Source organism: Musa acuminata, chromosome BXJ3-4, assembly GCF_036884655.1.
Source record: "Musa acuminata AAA Group cultivar baxijiao chromosome BXJ3-4, Cavendish_Baxijiao_AAA, whole genome shotgun sequence".
Classification (NCBI taxonomy): domain Eukaryota; kingdom Viridiplantae; phylum Streptophyta; class Magnoliopsida; order Zingiberales; family Musaceae; genus Musa; species Musa acuminata.
This window is the reverse complement of record NC_088352.1, coordinates 39,131,463-39,149,535: the sequence shown is the minus strand read 5'-3', so window position 1 is coordinate 39,149,535 and position 18,073 is coordinate 39,131,463. Positions and strand designations below refer to the sequence as shown.

At 40.7% G+C, this 18,073-nt stretch overlaps 3 protein-coding genes across 7 annotated transcripts; 2 read left to right on the top strand and 1 right to left on the bottom strand.

Annotated features, from left to right (window-relative positions):
• The first annotated feature begins 457 nt into the window (after positions 1-457).
• Positions 458-11,150, top strand: LOC135635103 (lysine-specific demethylase JMJ703-like). Of its 5 annotated transcripts, none has more exons than XM_065145957.1 (13): positions 458-1,086; positions 1,280-1,387; positions 2,551-2,909; positions 3,105-3,176; positions 3,272-3,349; positions 3,452-3,952; positions 4,304-4,531; positions 4,700-4,861; positions 5,072-5,440; positions 5,516-7,064; positions 8,618-8,721; positions 9,440-9,637; positions 10,705-11,150. In XM_065145957.1, the coding sequence occupies exons 3-13, from the start codon at positions 2,556-2,558 to the stop codon at positions 10,981-10,983; spliced, it is 3,894 nt and encodes a 1,297-aa protein (XP_065002029.1). In that variant the 5' UTR covers positions 458-1,086; positions 1,280-1,387; positions 2,551-2,555; the 3' UTR covers positions 10,984-11,150. The 5 variants fall into 5 exon arrangements, with proteins under 5 accessions (XP_065002029.1, XP_065002030.1, XP_065002031.1 ...); XM_065145958.1 differs by having other exon boundaries at positions 1,280-1,414; XM_065145959.1 differs by having other exon boundaries at positions 458-1,099.
• A 613-nt stretch (positions 11,151-11,763) lies between these two features.
• Positions 11,764-13,268, top strand: LOC103977500 (protein G1-like4). Its single transcript, XM_065146856.1, has one exon. It carries the CDS (start codon positions 12,482-12,484, stop codon positions 13,046-13,048), a length of 567 nt encoding a protein of 188 aa, XP_065002928.1. The 5' UTR covers positions 11,764-12,481; the 3' UTR covers positions 13,049-13,268.
• Positions 13,269-15,855: 2,587 nt separating this feature from the next.
• LOC135635235 (patellin-4-like) lies at positions 15,856-17,880 on the bottom strand. Its single transcript, XM_065146190.1, has 4 exons — positions 16,816-17,880; positions 16,617-16,741; positions 16,398-16,545; positions 15,856-16,320 (listed from the first exon to the last, which is right to left on the bottom strand). The coding sequence occupies exons 1-4, from the start codon at positions 17,644-17,646 to the stop codon at positions 16,036-16,038; spliced, it is 1,389 nt and encodes a 462-aa protein (XP_065002262.1). The 5' UTR covers positions 17,647-17,880; the 3' UTR covers positions 15,856-16,035.
• Positions 17,881-18,073: the final 193 nt, after the last annotated feature.

The window sequence follows — 18,073 nt, the reverse complement described above, 5'->3', positions numbered from 1 at the left end:
TCTCTCCAACCGAGTACATTTAACTTCCACATAATCAATTTTCATGGGTGCAAGTACTATTTATAGAGTAATCATCGAGTCTCGTGGCGTCTCAACTTGAGATGAACCAAAAAATGAAGCTCGGTAGAATCTATACTAACAAAGCAAAAACAAGAATCGGCTTAGATAAGATAAATGACTAATACCACATTATCATCCTCATCAGTTAACAAAAAACCACGAAACACAAATTCTATTCCAATCATGACAGCTCTCGAACGAAGACCAATCGCATCGACATGCATCAGCAGGCGATCCATCGGACGGTTCCGGTTCTCGTTCGACCACATCGGATTCGGGCCAGCTGGACTACGCCTTTGATGCGGCACATCGATTTGATCCATCGGCCGCTCGACCAAAGTGCGTATTCACGGGCTCCTCCTAATGCCCACCCCGGAATACTAATAACAGATAATATTAGTCTTCCCTGCCAAAATTTGTTATTGTTCCTTGGAAGATAAGGATGAAGACGTCTTTACCAAGTGCTCCGTCGACGAGACAATCCCCTTGTGTTGGAATTGCTTGCCCCTTTTCCTTGAATCCTTCACGGATCGCAACCTCTTGGTAATCACATCATTAATTTACACTCGGGAAACTATCAACGACCCGATCGTGAGAATGTGTATCGATTTGGGGATCTGACGAAGACCTAATTGGCACGGTCGATCTTGAGGAAGATCCAACAGATCTTCTTGATTACTTCTGTTTTCTCTCGGTTTTGTTGATGGATGGAGTCATCAGGGCCTCAATTTTAGGGCCGTCACCCCCCCTCCCCCGGTTGTGCTTTCTGCGCAACTTCTTGATCGATTAGCGGGCGGGGGAGACGGTTCCTGCGGGAATACCTTGCGGGGGAGCCTGATCGCAATTTGGGTTCGGGTAGTGGCGGTCAGATCAATTTGCTGTTTCTTGACCCCTTTTTGGCACCTGACTTAGCAAATTACTAGGTTCCTTTTCGATCTCTTTCTTGATCCAGCTGCCGCAAGTTGCCCTCCGATCCACCAGCCCTCTGACAGCAGGAGATCTGAACGGGCTCCGGCTCAAGAACTCGTGAGTCGATCGAGTAACTTGCGTCTTCCATGCCCTTTTGTTAGATTCTGTTTTACCTTGCTTTTTCTGTACTCATCTTCTGGCCAACGTGCATATGATGTTCTAATTTGCATGTTGTTTTTTATTTTCATGATGTTTTGTATTTTACATTGATCTTGATCGATTATTTTGCTGATGAAAATCTAGTTTACAGTTGCAGGACTCCGAATTGGTTAGATCCAGATGATCGCACTATTTTACTAATTAATATAGGTTATCGAGGTTGTAGTTTCCAGGAGCATAGCAGTAGCAGTGGATGCAGGTTTGAACTTTGTGTAGCTTCTTTGTGGTAATTGTAACTGGACATCTTATGTAGGATCCTTTTTTGACCTTTTAAAGCTCAGGTCTGTTAGGATTTTAGCTACAAGTCTGTAACACTTTTTTGCTGTTTTTGATGCTAATTTGGTTCTCGATAGTTTAGATGACATGATCTAGACCTCTTGGTTCAGACTTTGATCATGTTTTAGATGCTTGTTTTGTCTTTATTAAATAACTCTAATGTCAGTTAAGACGTAACGTAACGCTTCAACATTTCCCTGCTGAATTGCAAACATCCCAATTTAATCTCGATATTGATAACTGAAATCAGTATTTAAGTTTTATGGAATCACAGCACTATTGTTCTTTGTTTGAACAACACATATTGCAAGGAAACATTGTAGCATGTGACATGATAAACAAATTTATCTTGTGATGCTCTTGAGATATGGACTTGACATTTCATCAAATTCAGTTGCTTAACTAACATTTCGCGTCATAATTTGATGTTTCTTTGGTTATCTTTGTGTCCGAATGATACCAAGTTTTGATCGAGTTACAGTGGTGAATTGGACATATAACAGGAAGTTAACTCTCATTATCTTCTCCTTTCTCTCTGCTTGTTCATCTATTTATCTTCCTTTTTTTTATATGCTCCAAGCAATTCAGTTTTCTGAAGGGGTTTCCATATGTATAGAAGAGCATTTGAGAATGCTTCTTGTGTAGATTCAGTATCAGTTTCAAGTAAAATTTTAGTATAAGCTATGGAGTAATTTGGTTTTCCTTCAGAGAAAACCACACTGAGGCCAAAATAAATTTTCTCCTTATTAATATTACTGCTATGTTGGTAAACATGTCAAAACTATTTTATGATCAAACTCTGACCTTTCAACTTCTATTATCCTAATCTTGATCAAGCATCTGGGATGTGTTCCCTTTTGTACATGGCATCTCTCTTTGGTCGTTCCAGTCATCTCTTTTAATTAAATTTATATTTTTCTGAAGAGTTCTCTTAACATGATTTTCAAACATTATATGTATGTATGTGTGTGTATATTTCAATTGTTTACATGAGTTATTTTACATAGGAATCTCTTTCAGTTATTTTATATTGTTTACATGTGTGTATATTCCAGAGCATTTTTGATGTTATATCTTCTCTTTCAGTATTAATGGGAGCAGAATGCATAGGATCCCAGATTAAAGATGACCTTGATGGAATACCTCCTGTGCCACCGGGTTTTGCCCCAATTACATTGTTCAACTTGCAGAAAGTTCACAGTGATCTTAAGGCTCCTGCAAATGCTTCTGATATGATAGAATGCATTGTAAGAGTTGATAATTCAAGAAACACACTGGAGAATGTGCAGGATGATGTTAAAGATATTATAAATCCCTCTGATCCAGTACAATGCACGATAAGAGATGAGAAATCAAGGAAGTCGCTTCGACACAGGCCCTCTGTGAACTACCGCCAGTTTGATAATAGCTCAGATGAAGAGTCTGACTATGAGCCTTTTGAGCGGGTTAGTAGTTATAGTTGATGGCTTTTTGACAAAGATAATCTGTGGATATGATGTACTTTTGGTTCTTAACTTCTTGTTTTGAACTTCGTATCTTGTTCTAAGGCCTTATCTTCTTTGGAGTATTTGTTTGCAATGTATTATTGCATCTGCATGTGGTTGTTCTAACCTGTAGAAGCCACTTTGTTTCTTGTATAGGCTGTGCCTTCAGTTCGTTGTTTACCCAAAGGAGTTTTTCGAGGATGCAGCGAATGTGAAAATTGTCAGAAGGTAGTTGAATGTCATAATGCCTTTGCCAGCTTTGTTAAACAAGGATTGTATTTTTTTAATTTTTTGAGCAAAGTGATTACCAAATCTATTAATAGGTTACAGCAAGATGGCGTCCGCAAGATGCTTGTAGGCCTGTCCTCGATGAAGCTCCTGTATTTTATCCAACTGAAGAGGTTCATATTATCTATTTGCATCTGAAGCATCTATGCTTAATAGTTTAGACTTTAATTTGTGCAATTTTTCATGTTTCTGGATTGTCTGGGTTTTGTGATTAGGAGTTTAAAGATACCCTCAAATATATTGCAAGCATACGCCCAAGTGCAGAACCTTATGGAATTTGTCGAATTGTTCCACCCTCTTCTTGGAGACCCACCTGCCTTCTTAAGGAGAAGGATGTATGGGAAAATTCAAAATTTGCTACTAGAATCCAACAGGTGAATAAGCTTCAAAATCGTGATTCTTTGAAGAAGAGTGGTAAAAATCATAGCATTATGAGGAGGAAAAGGAGAAAAATTTTTAAAGCAGGGGATAAAAATGATGAGAATAAGGTAGAAGCTGATTATTATGGATACTTTAATGGCACTGAGAGGTTTGGATTTGTACCTGGCCCAGACTTCACTCTAGAGTCATTTCAGAAGTACGCAGATGATTTCAAGAAGCAGTTTTTCTCCAGAAATCCAGATTTTGTCCTGGGGCCTTGCCAACAAGAACCATCTGTGGAAGATATTGAAGGCGAATATTGGCGGATAGTAGAGAGACCAACTGAAGAGATTGAGGTACTGCTAGTATTCTATCCTTGTATATACCAGCTACCACTACCATTTGCTTGTCCAAATGCAAATCATTCATCAAACCCAATTCACAATGATCAAATCTGTTAATCACTGATATGCCCTTTCTTCCTTTTTTTGACTCTTGGCACAAATTGTAATATCTAAATGGTAGAACCAAAAGGTTGTGTCTTACTTTATGAGAATGGTCTTTTACTATTGTGCTGTAGAGAAACGATCATCCACAGATTCTTATTAGCATAGTGTTTATCTGCAGTTAGATCACTATTAATTATTTTTGGTCATGATTACAAAATCTGCGTCCATCTAACTTAAATAGCAAATGTACACTTGCAGGTGCTTTATGGTGCTGATGTGGACACTGGAGTTTTTGGTAGCGGTTTTCCTAGATCATCATCCTCTGTAAAGATCTCTGAATTAGAGGATCAGTATATGAATTCTGGTTGGAATTTGAACAACTTTCCTCGGCTTCCAGGCTCTGTGCTTTCCTTTGAAAGTGGCGATATCTCTGGTGTTCTGGTGCCATGGTTGTATGTAGGAATGTGTTTTTCCTCCTTTTGTTGGGTAAGATGTTTCTCCGTATCATCATTTGGCAAATCTGGTGTTTAACATGTAAAACTTAGAGCTTTTTTTTTGTTGGAGAATTTGATGTTTCAATAAACATGCGTGAATACAAATAGTTTAATCATAAGTTTCCACTTGAAGTATAATTGATGTTATTCTTGCTAGCAGCATGTGGAAGATCATCATCTATACTCATTAAATTATATGCACTGGGGTGCGCCAAAGATTTGGTACGGAGTCCCAGGAAAATATGCCTCAAAATTGGAGGAAGCTATGAAGAAGCATCTACCAGAATTATTTGAAGAACAACCAGACTTGCTTCACAATCTTGTATGGATGTTTTTGTATATCTTTCTTCTAGTGATAGTGCTCTATTCTTGGTCATTGTTGGATGCATGATTTATCTAAAAAATAGTTAACTGAAAAAGTACTCCAGGCAGCTCTTGCGAGTGCTTGAACCATCCACCTTGGCACCTAATTTACACTTTTGTTGTTCAATCAACCAGAGTTTTTCTTTTTTGACCAATTCTTCTTTTGCAGGTAACACAATGCTCACCTTCATTGCTAGGATTGGAAGGTGTACCTGTCTACCGCTGTGTTCAGAATGCTGGAGAGTTTGTTCTCACTTTCCCTCGGGCATATCATTCAGGATTCAATTCTGGATTCAATTGTGCAGAGGCTGTAAATGTGGCTCCTGTTGATTGGTTGCCTCATGGTCAGCATGCTGTAGAGCTTTATCGTGAACAGGGACGTAAAATATCAATATCCCATGACAAATTATTGCTAGGAGCTGCAAGAGAAGCTGCTAGAGCTCAGTGGAATATCTTATTCCTGAGGAAAAACACCTCAGATAATTTAAGATGGAAAAATTTCTGTGGTTCTGAAGGCATACTGGCAAAGGCACTTAAGGTAAACTTAAATCTCTATTGTTTACTATGTTGTTTTATAAAAAATTTTTTAGAAACTAACTTCTTTGTTGAATAGGAACGGATTGAATTGGAACGTGTAAGAAGAGAATTTCTTTGTTCATCTCAGTCAGGAAAAATGGACTCTAGCTTTGATGCTAACAGTGAAAGGGAATGTGTTATTTGCCACTATGATTTACATCTTTCTGCTGCTAAATGTCAGTGTTCGCCTGACAAATTTGCTTGTCTGATTCATGCAAAACAGCTTTGCTCATGTGCTTGGACCATGAGGTTATTTTTATTCCGTTATGAGATTAGTGAATTGAATGTCTTGCTAGATGCCTTAGGAGGAAGGTTGAGTGCAGTCCATAGATGGGGCCTTTTTGATCTTGGGTTAAGTTTGAGTTCTCATGTTACTAAAGAGAAAGCACAGGAGTCCAAGCAGGTCTTTGTGACTAATAAAGAAGGAAGAACAAACAAGGACAGTGTACTGGCAGACCAAAAAATTACAACTGGTGATGCAAAGCACAGTTTGTCCAAAGAATCTGGTGTGTCAAATCTACAACAGTTGGAAGAACCGAAGGAAAGAAATAGAAGAACAAATAATGCAGCTAATTTAGCATGCACAAATGATGACGATTGTTCCCTACTGCAAACTAAATCCACAAATCTGTCTGTTACATCAGATCCTTGTTTTACAGTTGGTGGTCTACATTACAGATCAGGGTATAGGAGTGCAAATGCAATGACGGCAGCCTCTTCAGATCCTCATTGTTCTATGGATGGCACTTTGAAGACAACTTTGTTGCAAACCAATTCTAATGGATTGGTTGAGATAAAGTACATAAGTGATGCTAAACTTGCCAACACTGAGCCACAAACCATTCCACCATCTGGTGAAAGGAACATTATTTCACTAGGTGATGTTGTTGCTAAAGATGCAAACAAATTGCTTTCAGATAAAATGAGGGAAGAGCAGTCCGTTAAATGCTCTGAAACAGTGTCCAGGTTGATGAATTGCGAAGACAAGGCGACATCTTGCAGTCCTCACAAGGATCAAGATCTTGTAACGCCACAAACTAATGCATCCTTGATGAGTGAAAAAGAGATTGATAAGCAGCCTCTGGTGCAGGTATCTAGTGATAGTTTAAACTCTACATTTCTAGATTTCAAGGACCAGAAAGAAGCAACTCTTGAAAATGTCTCCAAACTGCCAGACCAATGGTTGTATAGATTCTCTCCTGAAAAAACAGTTGAATGCGCTAAATCTGCCAGTTCATCCATTGCAAGACCAAAGACAGATCTTTTTTCTGTAAAAGAAACATGTGATGGTGATGTTACAAAAGTTTATCTTCAAAATCCCCAATCTGCAAGTGGCAAACAAAATTCTGAAAGCAAACAAGGGAAAGTTGAATCAAATCCTGAGTGTAATTTGGTGGTTAGAGGAAATCTAGTTACTACCAGTCAATCTTATCCACAGAACTGTCCTGACAGATACAACCGTCAACAGAAGGGCCCTCGCATCGCCAAGGTGGTGCGAAGAGTTAATTGCAATGTTGAGGCTTTAGAATATGGTGTTGTGCTTTCTGGAAAATTATGGTCCACTAGCCAAGCCATATTCCCAAAAGGTAACTTTGCTAGTTACTGAATGATGCATCAATAATTGAGGTATCTCAGAAATTGTACCATTTCAATGGATCAATAATGGCCAATGTTCTAATTATACTTCCTCGTATGTGTTTTGACTATTTTGTTGCAGTTAAACGTAATGTGCACTTTTGTTTTTTGTTTTGTCATATACAATCCCACAAAACTGACCACTGCAGATTTGCCGCTAAAGAAACATCCGAATTCAACATTACATTGTAAACCCAGAGTATTCATATCAAGACCCGTAGCTGGCATCTAACCCTAGTTTGCATGGGTTAAGTGGTATCTAAACCTCTAAAGGCTTCAGTAACCTGATATCTTTTGAGAGGCTTAGATCGAAAATGAGAACTTTGTATTAGGGCCTTCTTGATACAGTGATTTAGCTTAAATGCCTCAACAAGTTTTAGGAAAACCTACTGAGATGTGAAGAAGTTTATCAAAGGATGCAGTTGGTATCTTAAATACATGAAGACTTTTTGATACCGATAGGCCTTTTCGTTATTGCAAAGTTACAAGGGTGCTGCTGCACTTTGATAGGTAGGGCAGATCCTAATTAGTCAATTCTGAAAGGTTATGATCTCAAGGAAATCCATCTTTATCAGTGTCATTAAATGCTTGCCTAAGGCTCACGGAGGCCAAGGCCGTTATCTTGTTGCTCTCCGCAACTGAAGTTCATTGACTCCATTAAGGTGCACCTAAAGCACAGGCTTATGTGCCTTACTGGAAAAAGCATGGCTCCCAATAGTTGTGCTTTGTGATGCCACTGGATTTGCTTCATGAAGATAAGCGTATGAAATGGTTTGTTATATTGTTTAATCTATTAGGATTTTGATTGTTGGGATTATAAGATACTAACAAATGAACAATTACCTTTCTGCTTCACTTTTCCAAAGACAAGAAACCAATATTTTTTATGCTGTTGTTGCTTGTCACCCTTTTTCTTGTCTTCTCTTCCTTCTTTTACTTTTTTGATCTTCTATTTGCTATTGTACTGCCACTGTATTTGATTGGCTTACCCACCCCTCTTCTGCTTCATTTTGTTTTTGCTGTTTTGTTGTGTTTATATTTCTCTCATGTTGATTTTGTTTTCTTTACTTATGTTGCTGCTCACTACTGCTTTTTGTATTTTTCTATTGCATTGTTGTAGTAGTTTTCTTTTTTCTTCCAATATATGAACCTAATGTTTATGTTTATGTTTGTTTTTATGCTTTTATATTCATTGTACCATTTGAATATGAGCTAATTGCCAAAATTAAAATCACAACTAATTACATATCATTGAATAGTAGATAAGTATTGTTTTGTAGTGTGGAATTTTCTATAATAGTGTATTCAATTATTATTGTCATCTTGAGTCCACCTTGTTATCAACATGGCGTGCATCTGATGTGCCTTGCAGCACATTTGTGTGCTGCAAGAGATCTTAGTACCTTAGGGTACATTGAGCTTTTGATAACTTCTCTTTTTATCGGCTTTAGTGTTTTCTATTTTCTTGCTTCAGCAGTTGAATAACTCTTCATTTTCAATACAGGATTTAGAAGTCGGGTTCGATACTTGAGTGTCCTAGATCCAACACAAATGTGCTACTACATATCCGAAATTTTGGATGCTGGACTGCTCGGGCCTCTTTTTATGGTGATTAAGCGTTTGTTGCTCTTACTTTGCATTGTAGTTGATGTTTTTGTGCATTAACAAAGTTACATGGACTTCTATCATGTTCTGTTATACTGCTGCGAATGCATATTTCTCTTACAGCTATGGTGAGCCTGTAAATTAGACAAACTGCTACACTTGCAGGGCCAAGAATACCTTTTACTATGAATGTCAGTTTACCTCACGTATAGAAGAAGAAGCAATATCAATATTTCTGATTATTATTTTGGTATTAAGAGATAGTTTGCCACAATTGAACTGATTGAGTAATCTCAGGAAAAGAATATTTCTGCATGGTCATAAGTCTGATCATACTTGCTGGCTGAATTTTCTTGCTTCTGTTCACAACTTCACATCATATCTCTTGGAATATTTTATATTGATTCATGTTTTCTTCGTAAATGACTTATTTTTAATGCACTAATTCCTACTTTAACATTTCTGCACCTTTATTCTTCTCCTGAAATCACATCAATTAATCATCCAACCTGCCTTTTAATCATAAGGCTTCTCTGATCTTAAAAACATTATAAATCTGTTATTCTCAAAGAGAAGTTTTATTAGAGAAGTGTCAACATTCCATGATGGCCTATCCATGTTGCCCTGTTTAAAATTTTATGTAGGCACTGCATGAATCATAGTTCAGAACTAGTTACTCCATTGTGTAATTACATCCACTTTTGTCTTCCTGGGACTTCAGGTTGTTGTTGAGCAATGTCCAAGCGAAGTATTCATCCATGTTTCTGCCACAGAGTGTTGGAACATGGTGAGAGAGAAGGTGAATGATCAAATTAGGAAACATCATAGTATGGGAAGGCCAAGCCTTCCCCCGTTACAGCCTCCAGGATCCCTTGATGGTTTCGAAATGTTTGGTTTATCATCACCGATGATCATTCAGGTCAGTATACTTTGGTACAATGTTTTTCTCATAGTGCATTCTTATTCCTATCAGATTAGATCTGAATATCGATCACTTTTTTGGTAATGATCTAACCAAATAGAAGTTCAATTTCAAGAATTTTTTCCCTTTCTAGTCACATTTTTTCCAGTTTGACAGTGGGATGAATGTACAACTTGGTTAAGGATGCATTTCTGAATAAAATTATTGGCTTTGGATCATGGACACATTTAACCAGACCATTTATGAAATAGCTTGCACATTTGGTTGTAGACTTTGTCTCACCTAATTTCTCCAAAAATCTCATGCAAGATTTGGTATATTTTAGATGTCTTTTATATTGTTATTATAGTTAGCAAACTGAGGAAATTAATTGTAATGTACATATAAAAAACAACAAAATAGTAAAAAAAAGAAAAGAAAAAAGAAAGTAAAATCCTTAACTTGACATTGGTAAATTTCACACTTTGACTTGACATATATTAGATGTCATTCAAATACTTAGTACTGATAGTACTTGACCCATCGATGTTTGTATTGGGATCATTTCAAATAATTTAATATGGATACATACAGATATGTGATAGACACATCTGTCATATCTGTCTCGGCTCCAATTACATACGGAAACATGTTTGGATGAATATCATTTGACCCTCTTGCACCCCTACGTCTCATTTGGTCAAAACTAGGACCAACAAAACCTTTACGTGATTCTGATTATGTTCCTGACCTTTTATTTGCTTTCAAGAATCATGTGCACAAGCCCCCAGTCAGAAGGTATGGCTTAAATTATATGCTATTAGCACATTAAAGCTGGCAATTAGCTATATGGACATCAATCATTTTCGGGTTCTTGGTTGAATGAAAATGGCTATCAGGTTTTTATCAACCATGTTTTATCCGTCATTCTTGGGACACAATGTGATGCTACCTTTGTCTAATAATAATGCTTACTATTTGATTCATCCATGTTGAGCTCCACCACTTTTGACTGTTTCCATCTTTCTTGAGAGTGTGTAGTCTCAGTCTGAAACTCTCGCCTAAATGTTTACTTTTAAATCCAGGTGATCGAGGCGCTAGATCGAAATTTTGTCTGCACAGAGTACTGGAGATCGCGACCGAAGCCTCCAGCGGCAGATGCTCATGTGAGTTCCACCAAGGATCAGCAAGGAGTCGAAGAAACTCCATGCTCCGCGGACTCCCATCTGGCCCTTAGGGGTCTCTTCAAGAAGGCCAATCGAGAGGAGCTGCATGCTTTACAAACAATGCTCAACGGCAACAGGCCAAACGACTCAAATCAAGAACTCATGCAGGCCCTGGATGAGGAAATCAAGAGCCGCTGAGGACGATCAGAGCTTTCGACCAGTCAAGAACCCTTAGGAACGTGGAGCTTTCTTTGTGTGGCCTCGATTTGTAAGGGCTCGACACTCACGTTTTGGTAACAGCTTGCATGGTAGGTTGTAGATATCACCTCATTCTTTTCAACACAAGATTCCACTGCCATTCTTCACACTTCTACTTTCCTGGTGGGTTGTTGTGTAAGCTGTTCCTCGTGTGTTAGCGGCTGCCTCCGTCTCACTTCTGTATTTGAATTTCTTTCTAAACCAAAACAAGAGAGTTAGCGAAGACGAAAGAAAAGGAAAAGGAAAAAAAAAAAAGAGAGAAGGCAGCCGCCCTGAGCTCTAAAGGCTTCTCCTCCGCCTCCATGGCTCGTCGTCCCAAAGTGAATACGGAACAGGCACCCACCCGCATGCATCCTCGCCCTCATTCAGTTATTCAAGCACTTGTTGTGTTGAGGTGGATCGTCTTCGTCTTCGCCATGATAAACGAACGTAGGTACGTGCGTTGTCTGCAGAGCCAAACGCCAAAATAAGGACATGAGCCATGGACGTAACAGGAATAAGGAAAGGAATGGGCGGGGCCGGAGGATCAGCTGCCCACTACCACTTTGGTTGGCTTACATGGATGAACCAAATGTACACCACCACCGTTTCTTTGGTTAACTTAAGCACACCAATAATAGTCGTTTATCCACTCGTAGTATTATATAATAGGAAAAATGTGTTAATTAAAGTTTCCAATTAAGGAGGACACCTGCTGCGTCTGCTCACAGGAAAGGATGGTTCATCTGCGGACCAAATTCAAATCTCGTTAGTCGTAGGAAGTGCTCGTGAAATTGTTGGAGTAATGCTCATTGGTCATCTTGCCAAAGGATGCACATCCCAACGCCCTTTTCCCCGTCGCAAATTCCCCCCTCCCCCCTGTCAGCGTCTCATCTGTCAACACACTGCCAACCTCTCTCGCTCTCTCTCTTCCTCACAGAAACACCTTTCACGCTCTCCCGGAAAATTGAAGGTCAGCCACACTCGCAGTCTCACGTCTTCACCTTTACTTCTCTATCTTCTGAGACTACAGATATGAGATCCACCAATCCTGAAGGACTTACCGTGTTCTCTCTCTACCATTATCCACCAGCAGAAAAAGAGGAATAGGCGAGCAGGATCAAGTGAGACAAGTCTTTCAAGGTTCCATATCCCCTCCACATATCTCATTTCTGATCACATCAGTATACCTCTCCTTCCTTCAAAGAGCACGTTACACCTCTCCATATCTATATCTGGCTGTTGTTCTTAGAAGATCTTATCTTCCACACTTCCACATCGCTTTTCGCAGATCCGACTGCTGCAGCAGGATCACACTTCTCTCTCTCTCTCTCTCTCTCTCTGTTTGCTCGATCGAATGATTAGTGTCATGATTCAAACATCATTTTCTGTACATGCAGAACTACCAAACAGGTGCTGCATCACATAGATCAGAAGTACCACCGAGTTCCACGCTATCATGGACATGATCCCCAACCCTGACAAACCTTCCTCCTCCGACAGCTGCGTCGCTGGCCCCAACTCCTTCCCCGCTGCCACCGCCCCGTCGCCGAGCCGGTACGAGTCGCAGAAGCGGCGAGACTGGAACACGTTCTGCCAGTATTTGAAGAACCACCAGCCACCGTTATCACTGTCGCGGTGCAGCGCCGCCCACGTGCTCGAGTTCCTGCGCTACCTGGACCAGTTCGGCAAGACCAAGGTCCACACTCCGGCGTGCCCCTTCTTTGGCTTCCCCAACCCACCCGCCCCATGCCCTTGCCCCCTCCGCCAGGCGTGGGGATCCCTTGACGCCCTCACTGGCCGCCTCCGTGCCGCATTCGAGGAGAATGGTGGCTCGCACGAAGCCAACCCCTTCGGTGCACGAGCTGTCAGACTCTACCTCCGCGAGGTCCGCGAGTTGCAGGCCAAGGCTCGCGGCATCAGCTACGACAAGAAGCGCAAGAAGCCACCACGGACGACGCCTTCGCCCCCGCAACATCATCACAACCCTCACAGCCCACCATCCGGCACCACTGCAGCTGCCTAATCCCCACCATCCGAAGTACTATTATCTATACCTCTCAACCTCATATGATGTGCATGCCATTGCCTTCAGTAGAGTTGCTAATATGAACCATATGTTCCTGCTAACATGAAGGGTAGCATACTGTTACCACTACTAGCATGAGTATTGATGGTAGAGCCCTGTGCCTTGAACTGATAGTTCATCGTGTACCTTTTCCTTTGAGTGAAAGCCAGTTAGTTCATCATGTACTTGAAATCTATCTCAGCCACAGCAGGTATTGGATTTTGGACACCGTCTTGGAGCTTCTCTTCTCAATCTACATGTTTCTCCTTATGGTCGTAAAGCAGTAAGCAGATGCTCACGAGTAGCTGCAAGGTGTTCCATCATCCACATGGTTGGTCAATGTTTGATATGGAAAACATTGTTGGAGCAACCTTTTCTGCTGTTTGAATTTTACTACTAATCTTGAGAGTCGTTCGTACGGGTGGGGTGTTGCCGGGCATTATCTTTTGTTTTGGCTTCTTTTACTGGATATGGAGGATGAAAGGACTTGACCTTTGGGAGTATGGTCTTCTCAACTGTGTCTTATCACGACTGTTTGGTTTCACCATTTTTGTTGCAGAGCAAGTAACTGGTCGCTCTAATTGCCATAGGATTCTCCCATGTCTTTACATTCCTCACAGAAAAGATAACAAGAGGTACTTTGTCCTCTCCACCACAATTCTTGTATTGTTTTCTTTCCATGATGTAGCGATTAGACCTCAATATTTCTTATTTGTCTTTGAGTGATGATATAACATCAGATGATTGTGGTCGCTCTAATTGCCATAGGATTCTCCCATGTCTTTACATTCCTCACAGAAAAGATAACAAGAGGTACTTTGTCCTCTCCACCACAATCCTTGTATTGTTTTCTTTCCATGATGTAGCGATTAGAGCTCAATATTTCTTATTTGTCTTTGAGTGATGATATAACATCAGAAGATTGTTGCAGTATTGCTATATTCATCAAAAACTTCTTCTTCTTCTTCTTCTTCTTCTTCTTCTTCTTCTTCTTCTTCTTCTTTTCTCTCTCTGCTTTTTGAGGAAAGTAAACATCATCACCTGCCCGTGTCAAAGAAAGCTAATACTCAAACATCTATAGGGAGTATAGATTCATATATAAGCCTTCCATTTACTTTCCCTCTTCAGTTTTATACTTCATTTATTAATGGCCTCTTAACATTTTTTTCCTCATGAGTATTTATGACATCGATAATGAATATAAAATCTTCTTCTATATTTTCTTTTTCTCCACATATTTCACATAATCACTCTGCTCAATCCCCATGGAATAATATGGTTGAAGTCTTCACATTTATTGATGATCACTTGGTAGTGACTTAGACAAACCTTGTCAGGTTTCTCTTATTTGGTTGACTGATAGCACGCTCTGGAATTTCTTTATATCTGACAATTAATTTGATATCCGTAGAGAAATTAAGACAACTGCATGCATAGGTTTTAGATCAAGGTCTCAAATAATTGAGGTAGAAGCTAATAAGCATTCTTAATGCTCATCATTTTAAACCACTGACTGTTAAATAGAAATTCTAAGGTTGATGATCTTTATAAAAGTTATATTAATGCTTGGGATATTGTTGCATTTAAAATAAGTACATTACATATATAGTCCTAAGACTCATCCCATAACCCAACAGAAAAAAGTATATTACAAAGTCTGAAATAAATTCGAGAATAGACAAACATATGTTGGTATTCCAACTTTCTTCCTTTTTCGAGAGCTTATATGAAAGAGAATCCAGTACATTTTGTGGGTTGAAATAAAGAATAAACAGATGTTTGTTGGTATTTTAGCTTTTTTTTCCTCTTTTGAGGATCTTCGTGAAAGAGAATTCAGTACTCCTTCGAGGGTACTGAATTCTTGAATAGAACAATCCTTGGAGGGTCGATTTAAAAAAGAATTTAATACTCATTAAAGGATCTATTTAAAACAATCGAATATTTGAATAGAACAATTCCTCGAGGGAGGGTCGATTTAAAAAAGAATTTAGTACTCTTTCATCATGAATATCTAAATAGGATAAATCATCCTGGAACAAAATAATTAGCTTTAGGCTTAGTTAATTGGAATATGTATTATCCATGTGAGCTCTTCTAATTGAGAAAATCCATAGACATGGAATGAAGAGAAATGTTCATCTATTTTCTTTAGTTATGTCTATCTAGTCTAGGTTTACATTTCATGAAGAACACAACTATATTCCACACTAGGCTTTTGATGCATTACCATGCTATCATCGACGTTGCTTTCATCAAGATCTATGCCTTCACTGCACCATAGGATGTCAAACAGGTATTTAGAATTGCACATGAATTGTTCGTGGCATCCACTTGTTCTTTCTTTTTGTTCTTCAAGAATTGACATCATGGGCTTTCTAACTCTATGAAAATGAATAGTGATTATTCATCGAATCAAGATTTTTTAGGTTATTATGTAAAAAAATAATATTATTAGAAAATTCTAAAAATAAAAGCATTTCTCGAAAAAAAATCACAAATAATTGTTTTTCTAAAAAATTGGTCGAAAATTACCAATGGATGAAGGATTTGCCTATGCAATTATGTTACTCCTTGTCATCATGACTCCTTTGTAGTTCATTTTATCCAAGATAGATAGCAGAGATTGGGTAATTAATAGGGCTTCTATCGTAGTTTATGATATTAACTTTTATCCAAAATTGTGCTCACGCTTATTTTCTAATTCCAAAACACCAACATATTAAAATAAACCAAATCAAAAATATGCCAAAAGGTGTCATTAATTTAGTCTCTCAATCTTTACTTACACACTGAATCTTCAACATGTTTCCAACGGTTGTACATCATGCCTTGGTGATACACGTGTTCATTGTGGATATGATATGCATGGATGGCACATCATCCCTGTGAAGGCAGTAAGCTGTTGTGCATGTTGCGTCGCAGATAACAACGTGCGTGCAGTAAACCTACAACTGTGGATGCTGTGTTTGGCTTAGCAGATCATACAAGGGGATGGTGGGCTTGCTCTTCGACCTGTAGAACACTCGCTTCTTCTTGAACGTCCTGTTCTCCACGGTCAGCACCACCTTCCCCGGCTCGCTGATGTAGAAGGAGTTCCTGATGCACTCCTCCGGCTTCTTCTCGTTCTGGATCAAGATCTTGTACGAGCCCTCATCTTCCGGGATGAACTCCTCCCTGTAGTTCACGTCCCATCCCACCACCGTGATGTCCCAAACGACAGTCACCCCTGGCTGCATGCCCGCCACCAAAGGGCATGAGATCAAAGGCAACGGAATTGTCAGTGGGGATCAATGGATCGATCCTTTACCTCCAGTATGGGGATTTCGATGCGTCCGATTCCTCCGCCTCTGATCACCAACTCCGACGCTCGTTCGTTTTCAGCTGAGAACTCGTCGTCGTCCTCCCCCCTTCTCAGGCCACCGTACTGCACCGGTATGGTCTCCGGGGACATGAACCTGTCAGGGGAGTGCTGTCAGATGCAGGGGCGGATTTAAGTACTAAGTGTGGTGGTAGAAGGCCTGCGTACTTGAGAAGCGTTTCCGTGACTTTGGCGGGCCTGGCGAAGATGAACTTGCTCCTTGTTCTTGGAGTGATGAAGGGAGAGAAGAGTGCATGGTAAGCGTAGTAGCGGAAGGAGACGTTCAAGAATATCTGCAAACAAGAATGGGATCGAAATCAAACACTTAAATCCTACTCTAATTCGATCGAATTGTTTATGGACTTACGTTCTTTGCGACGAACTCGGGATAGTTGTCCTGCGTAATGGAGACGATCTCTCTGGTGGCGCTGCGGAGCTCCCTCATGCCCGGCCTCAGCGAGTCCTTGAAGTCGATGATGTGAAGCATCGCCGCCGCTCCACCAGGCTTCAGGCTCATCTGCTTGATTCCCTGCTCCATCAGTTGCACTCTCCAGCGGAGGAACTTCTCCTGCCGCTCCTCGTCGCCGAAGGTCTGCCGGTACACGTCCTTGTCCTTGAACACGCCGTAGATGTTGTAGCATACCGGGTGGCCTTCTCTGTCTCTGCCGTCAATGTATGCTGCACTCTTGAGGTGCGGCGGTGGCGGCTGCGGCGGCGCTGCGTCAGCGCCACCTTCCCCCTCCATCATCCCGTCGACGCCGAAGTCTCTTCTCCATCTCAGCGTCCTCCCGATCATGTCCAACGCCTCGGCGGCCTTGAACTCCCTGGCTCGGAGGAACTTGAGGAGGATCACGTCGGTGCTCTCGTGCTTTCTGCTCGGCAACAGCGGAACGCCCCACAAAGAGACGTCGCTCAGATCCTCCTCCGCCTCCTCTGCCTTCACGCACGACGAGTTCACCGAACAAGAGTTGGCAACACGGGTCTTGCTCCTCTCGTGGCGATGGGAAGGGTGGTGGAGGAGCTGACCAGCCACGATGGCGTCTTCCAGCATTGTCCTCAGCTCAAGCAGCGCTTTCTTCTCACTGGCTTTGAGGTTTTCCGGCACCGTGGTCTCGTCGTCCGTGACGACCACATCCGTGGTGTCGCCCATGGAGGACGTGGAGGAGGATGAGGGGGAGGGGGAGAGCTGCAGTTCCATGATGGATGGATCGATCGATCAGTACTTGACGGCGGTGGTGGTGGCGCGGAGGTGAGGGTGGAATGGGATGGAGGTGGGGAGGGGGAAGAAGACCATGGGATTAGTGACCTCAGGAGCTGCAGAGATTGATGGGTGGTGAAGGGGCAACACAGCTCGGCATCCGCCTGTTTATTAGGGGATGGAAGAGGAAGGAACAGTTTGACCTGGTCAAACCATGAACGACGAGGGAGATAAATCAATTTGTGGTGGTGGGCTGGCAATTATATATGTGCACATATAATACAAGGGATAGCTTTTCTAAGGCATCCTCCACGTAAGCTCGCTTAGTTTAGGAGAACGATGCAGCAGGAAAAGATATATATATATATATATATATATATATATATATATATATATATATATATAAAGGGAACCTAATGTGACTCAA